Source organism: Quercus suber, unplaced genomic scaffold, assembly GCF_002906115.3.
Source record: "Quercus suber isolate HL8 unplaced genomic scaffold, Cork oak 2.0 scaffold_536, whole genome shotgun sequence".
NCBI lineage: Eukaryota > Viridiplantae > Streptophyta > Magnoliopsida > Fagales > Fagaceae > Quercus > Quercus suber.
In genome coordinates, this window is record NW_027069984.1 from 506818 (window position 1) to 526023 (window position 19206).

Here is a 19206-nt window from a genome sequence, read left to right on the forward strand (position 1 = left end):
GGGGTTCATCAAAAGTTATATTACATTATAAAATGGGTTCAGTTAATGGATGTCTTCAGGGCATTTGTTAATAAACAATTTTAAGAAAGTTTTGATATTATTAATTTTTATGAAAAATAGAAAAAATTGTTAAAAAATCAATTCCCCCCCCCCTCCCCCAAATAAAAACTTTCTTAAAATGATTAGCTAACAAATACCCTTAGGGTATCCATTAACAAAATACCTATAAAATATACGCACACTTGTCTTCATTATTAAAAAAAAAAAAAAAGAGAGAGAGAGAGAAATGTAAGGTTTTGTGATTTTGTTTTCCAGAATGCATCTAATTTCTCTTTCTAGACATACGTAGTTAATTTTATTGTAAAATTATTTTCCGGGGTATATTTTTAATTACATATAATTTGAAGGTCTAGTTAGGCTTTATTATATAAGGAAGATAGTGTATAGAGAGGAGGGAGAATGTAGGGATTATATGGTTTTGCCTTAAGATCTACATTCACGGAAGAAGTCCTAGATGACTACATCTTCACTATAATCTCAATTCATATGTTACAATGAATCTTAAGTAGTGTACATATAAGATTAGGTGATAGGGTTAGGTATATATGGACTTAACACTACAATTAGACCCTTTGGCCAATACACTGGAGTCTAATATCTCTGAGTGTCTAACACACCCTTCAAATTGAAGGTAGAAGTTTGAAGACAACTTGAGTTTGGAATGTAACTTGTGAAGATAAAGTTGCCTTGAAGATGACCATGAATAAATGCCAAAAGACAAAAAAGAGCCTAAGAAGGCTACACTAGTGACCAAGCAAGATTTTCGTGTCTCAATTTGATATTGTTTGACTAAAATTCCTACTTTTATTGAAACCAAAATTTATCTTCATTGTAATTTAACCAAGAATTAGAGTCAAACTTTGGGATAAATTTGCGTAGGCAATTGATGCAAGTATGTGCTTTGATACATCAACTACTATTAATTTAAAACTTTGGGATAAATTTGTAGATGCAATTGAGAAAGCAATTCTTTCATTTGTCCATGATATGTCTTCAAAACTCTTAATTTAGACCATTCATGCTTGAATGATCCTAAGTAAACTATCATTGTTTTCTATAAACCCTTCAAACTTGAATGTGAATTTAAATAGTCTAGAGGTCATAGATTTAAGAAAGTGGTTATTACAATTTTAAAGTGAATTGTTTGTGGTAGTTAAATTTATATTTTCTTATATTAGTATTTTGTGCCAAGAGCATTGTAGTTCAATTGACACCTTTTGGTGTTTCAATAGAAACATCTATGATTTAAATCTCCCCTCCCACAAGACCAGAACTCCCCACCCCCCCCGGAAAAGAAAAAAAAAAAAAAAAAAAATCATAATTGAATTCAGTTGGGAAAATATAAGGTACAATACCTAAAAAACTATATCAAAATTCCATCCTCGTGAAAAGTATAGGACAAGAGATGAGGTGCTGCATACGACAATCATACAAGATACTCTCTCTGCACCCTGAGAAATGTCATTTTTGAAAGTTTAGAATTTTGTTATTATTTTTTCTCTAAACTAATGAATATATTTTTTATACAATTTCTATTCAGATATTTGTATACAAAGATATTGAATGTAATAAATTGTAATTGAATTGAACAATCTTATACGCCTATTTCTATTCAATTTAAGAGATATTATTTGACCAATTTATCATTTTATTTTGTGTTGTATTTAGTAGAATTTCACAGACAATAACTGTGAATTGATATTGTATACGTAGATTCGATAATCATAATCATTTTTTTAGCAAGTATAAATATTGCCTCTTTATACAATGTGTCACATTTAAGTATTTCCTTTGAGTTTTTTTTTTTTTTTTTTTCTTNCACACTCTCTCTCTCTCTCTCTCTCTCTTTTCCTCTTTTTCTTTAAATCATAGACACTTGGCCTATTTTGCTAAAAGTTTGCGAATTATATTACTAAAATGTTTTGTCTGTAAGTTATTTAGTTATAGAGTCTCTTTTGAAACTGAGCCCGTTTGGTAATGTTATTTTAGTAATGTTGTTTGTATTTTTTGAAAATACGTGTGGGTGAAAAAGTGTGTAAAAATACGTGTAATATTGTTTAAATACTGAAAATTGTTGTTTAAAATATACTACCAAATAGCCCCTGAGAGATATTTTGTGCAATTATTACAGGGTAAAATCGACTAACTTGGCTCCTAAATCAAACTTGGTCCCTAAATCGTTAATTATTAGTCAAATTTGAAAAGTTTTAAACCTCGGATGTTAACGGTATTTTACCCATCTATATATGTATATATATATATATATATATTAATAGGTAAAATTGAGATAAAATCTAATTGAAATTTAAGTTGGAATTTAATTAAAGTTTAATTTTGTGCCACGTGTCCCATCTAATCTAAGTTTTAAATTTTTATACCAAGTGAGTTAATTTTGTGTAAAAATTAGATTTCAATTAGAGTTTAATTTTGCACCACGTGTCCATCTACTCTAAGTTTTTTAATATTTGTACCAAATGAGTTAATTTAGTGAAAAATGAGGAGTCTAATATAAATAAACCATAAAAACCTAATCATATAACTAAAAAAAAATCAAATTTATAAGTCATTTATGTAATATGCCATTACTATGTATGGTCCATTACTAACTAGGTTATATATATAAATATTAAACCATAGTTTATAGAAAATTCAATTAGAATCAAAATTGGATTTTGCTTTTGTTAGCTTTCTATACAAATTAATTTCAAGCATGAGTAAAGTTAAACATTCATTCATTTATTATATTATTTAAATAAAACCAATTAATTATCGTCCCCTCAATTTGTAATCTTTCATGTACTCAACTTTGTAGATATATTTGGCATAGCAAGTTAGCAAACATTAGCAAGGATAGAAAGCAGTCAAAGCACAAGTGCACCACAGCTCAAACTTCATTACCCACTATCCACTTACCACTCTCTTTAGTCTCACTCACATGGTAGTAACATTTCTGAAACACTTTTTGAATGTGTGGACAACTTCAAAAGATTGAGTCGTATGGAGAATTTGTCAATGATGGATAAATCCCATAGGGGTTGATAATGATAGTTGATAGCACATTGTTTGTTCCTTGGGGTCAGCTATTTGAAAACTTACTTAAAAAAAAAAAAAAATTAGTTTCAAAATTTTGCGTCCTAAATACATAATTGAACAATTTGTAATATTTGAAAGATGTGATATTAAAAAATTACATTGTGAAAATACAACATGCTTTTAAAAATGACACTTTCAAAAATAGTTCTTCTACAACCATAACTCTAATGTGATCGATTATGATTGGTAGTCAATTAATTTCATATGAATTCACTATTTTTTCTCCACCACTCATGGTTGGCTACATCAGAGCAATGGCAAGAGTTATGGTACAAAAGTTGGCTTTTTCTTTGAAAAAACTTTCTATGAGTTACTTTATCCATAGCTACAATTTGAGATCATGATTTTTCTCCAAAATTTAAAAAATTTCATTATTTTAGCAAAGCCAAATTGACTCTATAAAAACTGCCGCAATCCATGGCCTTATTTTAGCAATAATTTGGGGGACACGCGAGGGGCCCTGCAGAGCATGAAGAAGAATATTCATAAAAATAAATAACTATTGCAGCATTGAATAAAGATTTTCAATTCAAGCTTATGTTGATTAATATTAAATTGAATTAACATGAATTCATAATAATAATAATGGATTAAAGTATCATAAGGTAGTGATTCTGATTTCTGACACATATATTGCTCTAATAAAAATTGCATTTGAGTCATTCTATCACACAAAGGAGCTTGTCTAAACCGACAAAAAATGTGGAATCAAAGGAGAGCATGTGCATCTGCAAAGTGCAAGCCAGATTATAATTTTGAATTCTGAAGCAATTAATATATAAATGATCTAAATAATGGCTTGCGTAGTAGATCAAGATTGACTAATGCCAAATGATCAAGCTAAAACTAAAAACTACTGTCAATTGATGTCATGTACTAACGTGAGAAACCTACCTACTTGTTAGCAAGACAAAGCTGGCAAGCATATTGGCTTAAATCACTAAACTACTCTTGTTGCCAGGGAAATTAATGGGACTAATTGCAATTAACGTAGAAAGGTAATATAAGACTCTGGCTGCTAACATGTGAGTTAATTTCAACGGATAAGCTCTGTATTTCTGTGTGCGTGTGGAATCTTATAAGTTAGCTGTAACTGGTCAGCTTGAGCTTGGACAGGAAGTACCCTAATCCTATGTAAGGAGTGTATATACAACAATCTTCTTGCTTGAATGTGGAACTTACGGTTTTGGACCTTACATATAGATGAGAGTGATATTGCATAAGATACCACCTCCCATTCATAAGAATGTATCTAATGAGAGATGAGACCTCTCTCTCACAACATGTGGGACTCAAACATGATGTGACATAGATGTATCATAAGACGGTATAAGATAATTTTCTCCTATTCATAGATGTTCAAAACTACATACTTCTATAAAAGGTATTAAATTATTCACCATAACATGGATGTGGCAGGCAATATGTGCATACAAGTCTTTGATGTACTTTATCCTAATACACATCTAATGACTCTTCATACAACAGAAAATCATCACCAGTAATCCATGCAAGAACAGATGCCATCTTTAAAATGATGGAATCGAGCACGATCTCTCACAATAATCTCGACATTATAGATTCTAGATATTAATTTGGTAACCTTATGGCAGTCATCACATACTCGAAGATTCTTAAATATACGTATAGCCATGCCTGGTTTCAAGCTTAAGAGCCCAAAAGCAATTGCAAGTCTCTCACTATGTAGCCTAAGAGCATGTTGTTTTTCATTGTTGAGCTCATCAACCATTGGTGCTTGTGAAAAGTCAGGTGCATGTCCTACTGATTCTAGTCTTTCTTCAATGACATCCAAAACCTGATATATTTCTTTGGTTTGAGGATGAGATGTGTCCCCAGCAAAAAATTCGTGAGAAATGCCATCTATCTCTATTGATGTACAACCAGGCTCTTTTGTTACACCCTTATCAGTCATCAATTTCCTAACCATTCCAACATCATCCCATCGGCTAGCTGATGCGTAAACTTTAGACAAAAGCACATAAACACCACTGCAATCACCTCCTTCTGACTCAAGGATCTGCGTGGCCATTTCTTCACTAAGTTCTACACCTACATTCTTCTTGCAACAAGCATCAAGTAGACTCCTCCAAATTATAACATCAGGTTTCATGGGCATATCTGAGACCAAGTTCAAAGCTTCATCAATGAGCCCGGCACGAGCAAGGAGATCTATAAGGCATCCATAGTGCTCTAATCGTGGTTCAATCTTATAATCGGCAATCATCATATCAAAATACTTACGGCCCTCACTTACCATACCTCTATGGTTACATGCACTCAAAACACCAATAAAAGTAATAGAATCTGGGACAATCCTCTCCATCCTCACCATTTTAACAAAATACTCTAATGCCGTCTCAGCCTTCCCATGCATGGCTAACCCTAAAATCATTGAATTCCAAGAATTTACATCGCGTTTAGGCATCCTCTCAAAGACTTGCTGAGCAATTTCCCATGACCCACATTTGCAATACATATCCACCAAGCAATTGTTCACCAAAACATCATCAACCATGTCAGCACCACCCTTCCTCAACACACAAGCATGAGCCCACATCCCCAAAGCCAGAGCACCCAAACCAGCACAAGCACTAATAACACTCTGCATTGTATACCTGTCAGGCTCAAACATGTTCTGCATCTCACGAAACAGTTTCAATGCAGTATCAAACTCACCTAACTGAACATAAGCATCAATCATAACATTCCATGAAACCACACTTCTCTCAGGCATTTTAACAAACACTTTCTCCGCTACATCCAAACACCCACAAGTTCCATACAAATGAATCAAACTGTTATTAATATAAACATCTGAATCATACCCAAGTTTCAAAACATGGGCATGAACCTGTTTCCCTACAAAAAGCGCAAACAAATACGCGCAAGCTTTTAAAACAAAGGGAAACGTATGTTTATCCGGCATGACTATTCCTTGTTCTAACATTCTATAGTATAACTGTATAGCCTCCTCTTTGCGGTCAGAGCTTCGTGCACACGCTCTTATGAGAGTGTTCCACATGAACGAATTGGGGTTGTGAACTTGATCGAAAACCCGGGACGCGTAGTCGAAATCAGAAAGAGACGAGAAGTGGAGAATTCGGGAATAGAGAAAGAGGGTGTGTGGACTGTGAGTGGAGGTGGTAGTGCGGAGTGTGTGAGCGTGGATTTGTTTGAGCTGTGACATGTCCGTACATTCATTGAGCAATTGGAGAAGACGGCTGTGGCTGCGATGTTGAGCTGAGTAGCCATTGTTGTTGTTGATGATTGTGAACGTAGACTGAAAGTGAGGAAGTGAGCTTGGTGTGGCTGTGAGAACCATTGACATGATAGTATGACATACACTGGCTGGCTGTTATGGCGGATAAGATATGCATTGCTCATTGGGGGCTTTTTTAATCGAAGTCATTAACATGCTTTTTATTTTTTTCACTTTTCTTTTATTTATTTATTTCTGGAATGGATGATACTTAGACCAAGGAAAAAAAAATATTAGAGTCATAGTTATAATGAATTTTACTAGTCAAGAATTGGATCAGTATTTTTGTGCATTAGATCCATTAAAATGTGAACACGTGACAAGTGTTTGATATGTGCTTATATCTCAATAGATGAAGTGTACATGAGCATTGAATTGTCCTAAGCCAATTTCACTACAAATGGTAGAGTTACAACAAATATATGATATTTGGTTTGCAAGTTATTTTTGTGACCTTGCTTTTTTCGGTTTTAGAGATACAACTTGCTTCTTCTTCTTGATCTTTTCTTTGCTCCTCCAATTTGACCCTTCTTGTTACTGATGGAAAAATATATGAAGGTTGTTAAAACTAATTAACAAAACTATAAAGTTGAATTCAAAGAACATAGAGTATAGTAGATTGAAACCTAAATTGGAATAATTAGGAACTTAGCAATTTGTTGAACTAAGGCACAGAACTAAATTCATTATACTTTGCAATCAATTTTGCTCTCATTAGGAAAAGTTACTTCGGTGCAAATAATTTAGATGGTCACTTTCCATGATACAATAACAACTGTTAGTGTGCACTTACCTACAAGGCTATGAAGTCGTAATTGGATGCTCGAGGAACAATTTGACAGTAAAAGATAGAGAAAGGAAAAATGTGAGTTGTGTATATTTTCATCTTTGTGGCTAACCGCACAATAAGTCAATAATAAAGGAAAGGCAATAGTTATGGTTTTAGCCGACTTGATTCAAAACTTTCTTTCAATTGAAAATTTCCCAAATTAAAATGATAATATTTTAGAGGATTTGAAAGTAAAACCTCTTAAGAGGAAATAGATTAAATATGGAAATTATTAATGTGATTGAGGTCATGAAAGGAAGAAATTGATCATTGCATTGAAGAGATTTTTTTTTTCCCTTTTATTTTTATCGCTATAGGAGAAGAAATCGTGGACCTAAGTGCAAATTGAGGAGTATACACTATACAATGTGCTTCGGCTTTTCTCAATTTCAAACTAATGGGCTTTCGTTTTTAATAAAGTTTATAACATGCCCAACAATTATTTGCTAGGTACGTCCTTCATTAGTTTATTCCATTGATTGTTACACACTTGACCTTTATTATTTTCAAGGTTTGCCAAATTTTGGGTAATGATTACAAAATTTTATAGTTTAGGTTGCAAAATATAAATAACCCATAGTTTAGGTTGAATTTTACAATTAACCTAAAAATAAAATATTATCAAGTACGACTGTACGAGTTTCATCAAGCAACAAATATTTTAAAAAAAGAAAACATTCTTTAAAGCAATATAGGAAATGTGTCAAAGAAAATAATAATAAGCCATTAAATGTTCAATGAACAAGCAAGCAGGAACACCCAACGTAACAAATACTTCGCATAATGTAACAAGTCAAAACTTTATTTTTCGCAATCAATGGCATGATGACTTGCGTCAATGCTCGAGCTACCACAAGTTAATTAGGGAAAAAAAAAAAAAAAAAAAAAAAAAATTTACAATACAGCCCAACAAGCTAAGTAAAACTTATAATGATACACATAAAATTTGACAATATTTTTTCGCACTTATTTATTTATTTATTTATTTACAAACAAGATTGCCTACACCTCTTTGAGTATCTGATTATTCCCTCGAGTCTATGCAGTCTCCTTATGTTACACACACCAGGTTTATTATAAAGAGAAATCCCATAGAAGTAATCATTTTTTCGCACATATTTATTATTTGTTTTTTACAAACAATGTGTGTTCAAACCTCTTTAAATATTTGACTATTCTCTCGAGTATATGCAGCATCTTCATCTTACACGCACCAAGTTATTACAGGAATAAATCTTATAGAGGTAACTTCAAAATGCTAACAAGAAGTTTTGAACTCACAATCTCACATGTATAATGAGATCTTAAGAACCATTAAGCCAACCATTTAAAGTTCATTTTTTTCACTTATTGAGTTTGTCAGTTTTTACTAATTTTCTTAACAACGACTGATATTATTTTTTTTACCTGCTATTACCAATCTGTCACGTCATGAATCAAATTTCATTTGTTTGTATTGTCTCTCAAGTAAAAATCGAGTTATGGGGTTTGGTGGCTATATATATATATTGTATGGCTAAAATATAATAAGTAGTACAATTTGACAAGTGGAAGAATATAAAACAAGTAAAATATGGTAGTATCTCACATGGGTGTTTGGTTGGGTTTCACTTGATTTCACAGGTTGGTACATATTTAAAACCGAAAAATTAAAATCAAAGCGACAGATATCTTTAAATTTTGAAAGCAAACCTATCTAGAAAAAACCGAGACTAAAACCTTTCGTATTGATTTCAAAAGGATCGAATTGGTCGGATTGTTGTCGGGTTATTTGTCCCAAACTCCAACACCCACGTTAAGCTTTAAAACCTTGTCGTTTTGCGATAAATAAAATATAAAAAAATAAAAACAAGGAAACGGTGTCGTGTCAACGGGTGCGTATTTAACGTTACTTGCGTTTACGACTTATTAGTTACGTATGGAAGAAAACGATTCCACTCGTTATTTCCGCGGCTACCGACTTGATTCTGTGTGTTAACTGTATTTTGAAAAGATGACTCTCTCTTATCACTCCAGCTATTATTTCTACTTCACTGCACGTTCGCACTTTGAGTCATTTCAATATTTTGGATTATATTATTGTTATGGGTCCTGATAAGCTCACAAGCCTATTACGTACCTAATTCCATGTCATGAAAAATTGACCACAAAGGCTTAACAAAAATAAATAAATAATTCAGCAAAAAAAAAAAAAGGCTTAACAAAAAAATAAAAATAAAGTAGATATAAGAAAGGATAAAGTTTTTTTTTTTTTTTTCAAAAAGAATAAATGGGACAAAGTTTGGTGGAGTAGGTTACGTGGTGCAATGCACATTACTCATTTTCTTATTATTGTTTGTAATTTAAAGTTACAATTAAATTGAAAATCTGTTAAGTGAATTGTTTCAGCTTGATTATTGAAATATAATATTTTGATATTGATGTATTGTTCGACTTTTGAGACTAACATAAATATGACAATAACTTTATACCAAATTTAAATTTCATGTCATTTCATTAACAAACATAAATTCATAAAAGGTTTATAACAACTAGGAAAAAAAAAAGTAAAAGAAATATAAAGGTTCATAAAATCTTATGAATAAAAGTAAAATTTGAAATCGGTAAAATTTGGAGTGGTCAGTGTAATTATCAATACAGTCTGGTACAACTTTGAATATTGACTAAGTTATAACAAGTAGGTTGGTTGTATTGATTTATGCACAAATATTTGGTCATTTCGATCCGTACGAAACAAATTTTAAAACTTTGTCAACCTCCATTGAAGACTTAAGGTATAAAAAAAATGATATCGACCTCCAAAGTTTCACAAAAATGATAGTAGTCTCCCTAATATTTGTAACATATATAAAAAATAAAATGAAATCCATATTTTTGTGGACTATTAAGTCACCCTATTTGATTTTCGTTTTTTTTTTTTTTTTTTAGAGGATATACTACTAGTCTACTACCGTAGAATTGGGTATCTTTTTCCTTCTTTGTTAAAATTTTTTTATAGGAATTTTTGTCCTAATATTTGGCTAAATTATTCCACCTTTTGTTTATAACACATACCAAAAACTCCATGGATCGATAGTGTGGTAAATTGAATTTGAAACCTCCAAATTGCATTAGACCTTAGACTAATAAATTCATCACCTAGATACCATGTGAGGGTTTGAATAGGGTAACTCAAGACAAAATAAGCATTTCATTATATTTTTCACGCTTATAACAAATTTTAAGGTGTGAAACTGTTATTTTTTGGAGTATTAATTACCATTTTCTTATATCTTAAGAGAGGTTAATGTAATAAATTAATTAAAAAAACAGCAACAATCAACAATAACTAGATTTTAGTGGATTCTCTTCCAATTGAGTCTTCCTAAGAATGTAAATGTTGCATCACCATCTCTATATTAATTTGGTGAAGTGGATTTTCTTCCAATTGTGCCTTCCTAAGAATGTCAATGTTGCATCACCTTCTCTATATACTATATTGTTTACAGCAGTGCTAATTGCACTAATTTGGCATTCATGCCATTTGTTGCAAAATTAGGTATATATATGATCAATATTCTTAAATGGTCCGATATCACATTTAATTAAAACAATATCTCGTGAAGTCTAATCTTAATATATTTAGATATAACCTTATGAATTAAGTTGAAATTTCACTAAAAAGTCATATACGAGTATATAATAATATAAATTAAAAAATATTTTCCACTCTTTCCGTGTGTGTGTTAAAAATACTTAGTATTCTTAAAATATATATATATATATATATATAACAATTAACTTTTGAAAGCTATTTAATAAACACCCCCAAAAATATATGAAATCAAATCAACATATCACAAAAATTACTACTATAACATTTAGCCATTGACTTTGAAAAACCCTAAATACTCCAAAGAAAGAAAGAAAATAGACACAACAAAAATTACTCCCGAATTATTCAAATGTAAACATATTCAAGCAATTATCATTTATTAGTCACTTTATTATTTTTTTTCAAAAAGAATAATTCTATTAGAAAAAGTGTATTATCAATCAGATACTCTAAGGCAATATTAACCTATTACCAAAAAAAAAAAAAAAAGTACCTAAAAAATTCGCTATTTTCATATTATTGTTTATGACTTCTTATATAATGTAATAATTTTTTATTAAACCCTGTAGTATCAATTGGTAATTTTTTGGGGTCTCTACAAGCCTGACTAAACATGGAGGTCTTAGATTAGTATTTGTTTGGTTTAAACTTATAAGCACAGCTTTTAACTTTTTGTTTTTATATATAGTTTTTTAAAATTTCATTTTTTTTTCTTATTTTTTTAAAATATAAGTATAATTTAACACAATTTTAATAAAAATTTAAATAAGTTGGTCATAAACACACGGATTTATCATAGCATCAGTCTATGAAAATGTTGAGGTACTTCATAACTAGGAAGTTGAATACTTTACCCAAAAAAAAAAAAGGTTAATTGATGCAATATAAGGGATTAACCACCAACACCCACGTCGGGGCCAAAAATTAATTAAAAAAAAAAAAAAAAAGGTCAAAATATTGTTTAATAAAGAGAAAAAAGAAATTTCCCGCGACTTTCACGAACTCCGAAATACCAGAGCTGTTACTGGGAAATATCCTCAAGAAAATAATATCACACCCGTTAAGTAAGCAAAAAATACTAAACGCGTATCAAAACCGTGACCACTGCTCTCTCTCTTTTTTTTTTTTCTACTTTTCGCCACTTTACCCCTTCACTCACTCTCTCCTTTCTTCCTTTTGCATTCTTTCTTCCTTCTTCACAACGGCCGACTCTTCCAATTTTCTCTCCATATAAAAAGATAAAAAGCTTTTTTCAATCGCTCACATTATCAAATCACTGTTTTTCTTTTCGTTTCGTTTCGTTTTCGTTTTCGTTTTCGTTTCTTTGTTTTCGCTGCCATGGGAGTGGACTACTACAACATACTGAAGGTGAATCGGAGCGCGAGCGACGAAGACCTGAAGAAAGCGTACAGGAAACTGGCGATGAAGTGGCATCCGGACAAGAATCCGGCGGTGAACAAGAAAGAGGCGGAGGCTAAGTTCAAGCAGATCTCCGAAGCTTACGACGTTCTCAGCGACACTCACAAGCGTAAGATCTACGACCAGTACGGCGAGGAAGGACTCCAGTTCGCCGAGGGGAATAATCCGGCCTCGTTCCGGTACAATCCTCGTGACGCTGATGATATTTTCGCCGAATTCTTCGGCGGATCTCGCGGCGACGATCGCGCTGGCCGGTACGGTGACGCTTCTGCCGGTAGAAGTCAGTTTAATTTGAATAGCAATAATCACAGTCATAATCGCAATCATAAGAATAATAATAATAATAATAACAATAATAATTTTATTAATAAAAATAAGAAAGCTGAGGCGATCGAGAGCAAATTGGTTTGTAGTTTGGAGGATCTTTACAAAGGTTGCAGGAAAAAGATGAGGATTTCGCGTTTGGTTCCTGATGAGTTTGGGTAAGTTTTTTTTTTTAATATATGTATTTTTAGCATATTTTATTTTGATTTTGATTATGAATTTGTTAGGTAGATTAGTGTGTGAGTGTGTGGAGTAATGATTAGTCAATTTGTTATTGACGGAATGGAATATGTCTATTAGTTGTGAAGTGTTGTTTGAAATTGGCAAAGACAATTACTTGTTGGATTTAATTTTGGTTGACTTAACTGATTTTGAGTATTTTAGCTAATATAGGTAATAGTTGGGTGAATTGAGCTAATTTTGGACTTTAAAACTATAAAAATAAGTTTTTTCATTATTAAAAATCATTTTTTTGATGGGATTTAATTCAAATGGCACTTCTTTTTTCTATTAAGAATTAGTGAAGGGTGAGGTCGTGGATTCAGAACTCGTTGGATTTGTGTCAAAACGATTGAAGATGAGTTTTGCATTCATGTTTGAGGTTTTTCCACATCGATTCTTCCAAATTTCGTGGAGTATATTTGAAACAATCTTCGACATGTGATTTTGTTCGATAAAAATATATAAATTTCATTTGAAGGACGAAACTTTGAGAACTATTTTGTTGAAACATTTGGTTATTCACCATGAATTCTATACCTCCCCATGCTTCAATAGATTTCGAACATAAATTGACAAGAAAGAATATATTTTTTCCCACCTAATTTCCTTAGAATTTGTTCACCACATTGCTTTGTTTTTTTTGGACTGGCCCGTGCTCCTTCGCTTGATTGTTCACTCTTAGATGCCCCACTGGAAATATTTGTTTTATATTTTGTCACCTACTATGATGCCATTTTTCTCAATATTTTGTAAGTTCTGTCTTAAATGATTTTCAGTATGACAGTCTGCTAAGAAAATTTGTATTTATGTGGTTATAGTGGAAGTCAACTTTGGTAGGTTCAGCATCCTAAGAACCCAGTTGGCTAAATGAAAGTTCTGAAGGGCATTCATATAACCGTGGTCCATCTCACACTTAGTAGATTTGAGAAGTAGATTACCTTTACTGGGTTAGTTTCATGGTTAGGGACCTGAGCTGGTTTAAATTTAAGAAATTATGAGGATTTATGATCTGCAATTTGGTTTTGGGTCAACGTGCCCATCACCTGGGAGTTATAGCAAAATTTATTATCTGCAAGGCAATTTATTAGTCATTATAAACTGATAATGCAATTTCTTTCTTATGGCCAAAAAAGAAAACTGGAATTCAAGTTTAATATTTTTGGTTGCTTTCTTTAGCTTTGACTTTAAAATTGAAATTGCAAGTTTATCACTTTGTTCTATTGTATAAGTTGTTTTTGAAGTTAGGAATACACCTGAAGTGACCAGCCGCTGTTTTTTCCATCCCTGTACGTAATCTTAGATTTATGTTGATAAAATTTGTGTTCAATCAGGGCTTTGGTTGAATTTAAAAAACCAACCTTAAGTTGGTTATGTTTTGTGACTAGGTTGTGGGCCTCGTAGCTGAACTAAATTAGTTGGAACCAAGTTGCAATCTTAGACAGATCATGTGTGCAGTGTGGTTGGATAGCCTGGACTGTAATTGACATTTTCAGTTTGTTTGCGGAAAACCATAGCTATATTTTGAGGGAAAAAAGGGGACTAAGTAACTGTGGAGCTATTCAATGTCTTTATTGGTTTGTTTGTTCAATTTTCCACTGCACTTTTTAGTTTGAATGTTTCTTCCTTTCTTTATGGTGTCACATACTAGCAATTTTAATTTTTTGCAGTATGCCCAAGTCTGTTGAAGAAATATTAAAAATTGATATCCAACCTGGTTGGAAGAGGGGCACTAAAATCACCTTCCCTGAGAAAGGCAACCAAGAACCTGGCATTATTCCAGCTGATTTAATATTTGTGGTGGATGAGAAACCTCATGCTATTTTCAAGAGGGATGGAAATGATCTGGTGGTTAATCAGAAAATATCACTGTTGGAGGCTCTCACAGGGGTGAGTTTTAATTTGGCAACCTTGGATGGCAGGAATCTTACATTCCCAGTGACTGATATTGTAAAACCTGGCTATGAGATGGTGATCCCAAATGAAGGAATGCCCGTCTCGAAGGAACCCAGCAAGAGGGGAAACCTTATAATTAAGTTTGATGTTATTTATCCTTCAAGGCTCTCATCAGAACAGAAATCTGACTTGAGGAGGGCGCTGGGCGGATCTGAGAGCTAGTTCTGTTTGAGGCTAGGCTTATAACTATCCAATAACTTTGATTGACAGTGTAAGGTCAAGTTAAATGTAAATATGTTGTTTCACTAATAAAAATGAAGATTGTGCATATTAGGAAGGAAGTTCGGAGGGATGGCATTTTTGTTGGTAGGTTTGTTGGTAGCATAATGTAGCGTAGGAAGAACTAGCATCCTCAGCTACTGCCTTAGCTGCCAGTTGCCACAAGATGACTTTGGTTTATTTAATTGAAATTCGTATGCTAGGAATGTAAAGATAGTTTTCTAAATGTGCAGTCACAAGAACATTTTATATTGATGTATTTTGGAAGTTATGTAATCCAATGCATCCACAGATTTCACATCAACTATAAGATTTTGCTTTTTTTTCCTTTGAATGATCTACCAGAAAGCACTATTCCTATCCATTTTCTTTAGAAGAATGTATGGTTCAATCTGGTATACTCCGAGATCTTTTTCAAATTGTATGTGTATGAATTCATTTTGTTTATTTTTCCCTGTACTTGTCTGAATAAATACTGTGGTAGGTCAGAATTTGAGAGCAGATGCCAATATCTTGTTGGATGACTTGCCACGTATCATCGCTATTTTCTTTTCTGTTAAATTTGTTGACAAGCTTAAACCATTTGAAGTAGACTCTTAGCAATTGAGTTGGGGTGTCCTTGGTGGTTGAAGTGATAATTACTCAAATTAATTCAGGTCTGGTGGTAAGCCTTCAGTCCAGCATTCAGCTGGGTAATCATTGTGCCGACCCCAGTGTTTTGACGTTGATGTAATTCCTAATTCTCAACTATGGAAAAGAATGGCCGCTAAGAAACTGAAAGGGACATAGCATTCCTTTTCTCAGGGTGCAGAGAGAGTATCTTGTATGATTGTCGTATGCAGCACCTCATCTCTTGTCCTATACTTTTTCACAAGGATGGAATTTTGATATTGTTTTTTAGGTACTGTACCATATATTTTCCCAACTGAATTCAATTATGTGGTTGCATTTATCAATGAATTACATGCTTGAAATTAATTTTCTTTCAAAAAGATATTCACTATTTTTATTGCATTGGTCGATTCATGCTTTCGGTTGATTTCAATTGGGAACTTATAAAGTACATTAGCTAAGGAACTATATTTGGTACTTTTTACAAAGAGTTGTAAGCAAAACTTGTAATTTAGCAAAATGTTTTGTCGGATTACTAACAAATTATACAGATATTTGTAGTATTAGAAAAAATAGACAAAAGTTGAGGCAATTGTATTATATACAATATTAATAATGATTGAAATAAATTCGGTGCTTATCAAATTAGCTTGCACCTGGATTTTGCCTCTTTCGTGTAAAGATGATATGACTTCGTTGGAAATATAGAAACTATCAGTTGAACTATAATGCTCTTCGCGTGAAGGCAGATGTTGATGGTTTATATTGAATTGAAATGACTTGCATGAAAATATTGCATCCTAATTTGACCACCATCTATTTTGTTCAACTTTTTATTGTTTATGAGGCATCCAAGAACTTTTAGACTCTGCCCTGCCGATATACTTTAGTTATCTTTACAGGGAGGCCACCAAATACTTTCAAAAGTGGATAGCCTCTGATTAACTTTCTTATCATTATAGAATATGCTTTCTTTTGCCCAGTGGTGTCAGAGTGAGAGAGAGAGAGAGAGAGATTTTATATTAATAATTTAAAACTAAAAAATGTTAGCCGCTCAAGCAAATTACACTAATATGAAAATTAAATGCAAGATACATCTTATTTAGCAAGAACACATTGGTGATTATTTGATGCTTCCTGCTCCTCAATTCCTCTTCTCTTTAAGAAGTTATTGTAGAATACATATTGCATGGCCTTGCTAACAGGATCAGCATGGTCCATCATTGTAAATCTATGTCCTGTGTTTCTCAATCTTGGTCTGCAGCTCATCCTTCCTAGCACCCACAACCTTGTCAACCACTTTCCCTTTCTTAACAAATATGAATGTTGGCATTGCCTCCACCGCAAATTCTTGAGCCACAGCCTGTTTTCATTTAAACATTTTTAAGTCTAAACCATCTAGGACAACAAGAAGAAAAAAAAAAGTGACACTATCATATGGACAAGAGTCATACCTCCAACTCATCCACATCAATCTTGACGAAATCCACATTCGTATATTTGGAAGAGAGCTCTTTGAAGGTTGGCTCTATGAATTGGCAAGGTCCACACCATGTAGCCGAGAAATCAATCACCACCTTTATCACCAGAAAAGAAGTAATCAACACCAAATATTACACACTATATAGCTATGGATAAGCACAGTTACACCAAAAAAGGGATTCGGCTTGTGTCCAGTGCTCTAGTGCACTAAGCACAAAACAATATTCTGACAGGACAAGGACACGATACATGTCCAAAAATGACCATGTATTATTTTCGTGTGCCATCTAGTACACTAGAATACTAGACATAAGCTTTAAAAAAATAAAGAGGAGACTTAGTAGTTGCAGTGTTACCAGTTTGTCACATTGCTTGGAGGTCTCGAAGTAGGCTCGCCATTGGTCTTTTGAATGGTAGGCAGTGACACGAGATGGCCCCGATTCACTCTCTACCATAGAGAAGTTGGCTCCCATTTTTCTTTGCTTCGTAAAAGCTGGCTACTTTCTCTTATGAATAGGAACTTTAGAAGATGTAATTTTGGCTTGGAATTTGGATGTGGTGGGAAGGCTTTTTATAGAACAATGCCAGTTGAAAAGGCTGGAGGAGAAATTTCTATAGTAATTGGAGCTTTATTCGATTCGTTGATGTGACATTCTTTCATGAGAACCGTCTGCTCTAATTAAAAATACTATTTGAAGCATATTACATTTACATATAAGTACTCAAATAAAACAATAATCCATCTATTTAATCAGCAGCAAGAGTTCTCCACAGCTAGCCGTTCGTTTTAAAGCTTTCATATTCTAGTTTGGTAAATATTCGCTCGTCACTCAATTTACACACATTTTTCACACAATATTCACGTTTGTATGCGTTGATATGCATATTTTAAAATGCAAAAAGATAATATCTACGTCTAAAACATGAAGAGTGGATATGAAATAATGAATGTGAGAGAATCATTCTCATCATATTTGAAATAGTTTTCTTGATGATTTATCAAATGGACATAATGTTGAATAATGTGGCATAAACTATTATTATGTCAAATTCTTTAACTACTTATGGGCTGATTGGCTGCAATGGTTAGTGGAGTATGGTGAAGATTAATTATCCAGGAAGGAAAGAAAAAAATATGTATAAACTATTGTTAAAGAAGTGCAGTTCAAGAAAAATTGCAAGCATGGGCGGCGCTACAACCAGCCCAGGGGGTTCATNAAAAAAAAAAAAAAAGAACATTATATATATATATATATTTATCCCTAAATAAAAAATTTGAACACCCTAAACCTAAATTTTGTTTAAACCCAGTTGAAATAAGCTTAAATAAAACTATCTTGGTACTACTTTCACAATATTTTCACAATAGTTTTACAATAAAAGTTAAGTGGTATGTTGTAATTGTTTTTATCTAGACTCACAACTGACATCTCTTTTTTAAATACCTTTAACAAGTTACCTAGATTTTATTATGAAAGTGTTGCATTAGTAGCATTACTGTTAAAATTGCTTCTTCGTTAAACAAAATAAATAAATAAACTTTCTTTCCGGACTATTCCTAGCTTTGACATTATTGACCCCCCTTGAAAAAAAATCTTGAAGCTGCCACTGTCAACCAGTAAAGTTTTTGATGGTTGTATAAGAGATTTGGGTTTAATATTTTCTACACCAAAAACTTATTGATGTCTTGTTCTGATGATAAAGAGTTATCATCAGGAGCGAACACCATAAGTTGAAACTCTATTAAAAAAAGAAAAACTTTCACACACACACACACACACACACACACACACATAATAAAAAAGCTTCGTAATTAATCAATGAATGATTAATTATGATGCTGGGCCATTGACGGAGGAAAAAGGTGGCGAAGCAGAGGAGGAGGAGGTCAGGCATGCAATCCTTGATCGAAAAGTTGGAGAGTTCGCCGGAGAAGACACCGAAATGCTCGAGAAGAACTTTCCAACTGGAAATTGAGAGGGTTGCCAGAGATTGTGACCGGAAAATGAGGAGGACGGAGACACGGCTTTGTCTAAGGCAATTGGGGTACAGTGAGAAAATATCGCCAACATTGTTGTTTATCTCTAAGAAGCTTAGCAAGAGCAAGAGCAAGAGCAA

The 19206-nt window shown here is 32.9% G+C and overlaps 3 protein-coding genes across 3 annotated transcripts; 1 reads left to right on the forward strand and 2 right to left on the reverse strand.

The window, feature by feature from the left end:
* Window positions 1–4526: 4526 nt before the first annotated feature.
* LOC111995834 (pentatricopeptide repeat-containing protein At1g59720, chloroplastic/mitochondrial) lies at window positions 4527–6564 on the reverse strand. The gene has a single exon (XM_024027780.2). It carries the CDS (start codon window positions 6500–6502, stop codon window positions 4649–4651), a length of 1854 nt encoding a protein of 617 aa, XP_023883548.2. The 5' UTR covers window positions 6503–6564; the 3' UTR covers window positions 4527–4648.
* A 5380-nt stretch (window positions 6565–11944) lies between these two features.
* Window positions 11945–15298, forward strand: LOC136063495 (uncharacterized). The gene is made up of 2 exons (XM_065763987.1): window positions 11945–12758; window positions 14490–15298. The coding sequence occupies exons 1-2, from the start codon at window positions 12196–12198 to the stop codon at window positions 14935–14937; spliced, it is 1011 nt and encodes a 336-aa protein (XP_065620059.1). The 5' UTR covers window positions 11945–12195; the 3' UTR covers window positions 14938–15298.
* Window positions 15299–16621: 1323 nt separating this feature from the next.
* On the reverse strand, window positions 16622–17656 carry LOC136063496 (thioredoxin H5-like). Its single transcript, XM_065763988.1, has 3 exons — window positions 17445–17656; window positions 17061–17183; window positions 16622–16969 (listed from the first exon to the last, which is right to left on the reverse strand). Exons 1-3 carry the CDS (start codon window positions 17559–17561, stop codon window positions 16838–16840), a joined length of 372 nt encoding a protein of 123 aa, XP_065620060.1. The 5' UTR covers window positions 17562–17656; the 3' UTR covers window positions 16622–16837.
* Window positions 17657–19206: the final 1550 nt, after the last annotated feature.

Excerpts from the sequence above, each read along its gene's own strand:
- LOC111995834 (XM_024027780.2), bottom strand. The coding sequence starts at position 6,502 with ATGTCAATGGTTCTCACAGCCACACCAAGCTCACTTCCTCACTTTCAG.
- LOC136063496 (XM_065763988.1), bottom strand. The coding sequence starts at position 17,561 with ATGGGAGCCAACTTCTCTATGGTAGAGAGTGAATCGGGGCCATCTCGT. Across the intron at positions 17,184-17,444 it reads CCAAGCAATGTGACAAACTG|GTGGTGATTGATTTCTCGGC; the intron begins GTAACACTGCAA and ends CTGGTGATAAAG. Across the intron at positions 16,970-17,060 it reads TTGATGTGGATGAGTTGGAG|GCTGTGGCTCAAGAATTTGC; the intron begins GTATGACTCTTG and ends AAATGAAAACAG.
- LOC136063495 (XM_065763987.1), top strand. The coding sequence starts at position 12,196 with ATGGGAGTGGACTACTACAACATACTGAAGGTGAATCGGAGCGCGAGC. Across the intron at positions 12,759-14,489 it reads TTGGTTCCTGATGAGTTTGG|TATGCCCAAGTCTGTTGAAG; the intron begins GTAAGTTTTTTT and ends AATTTTTTGCAG.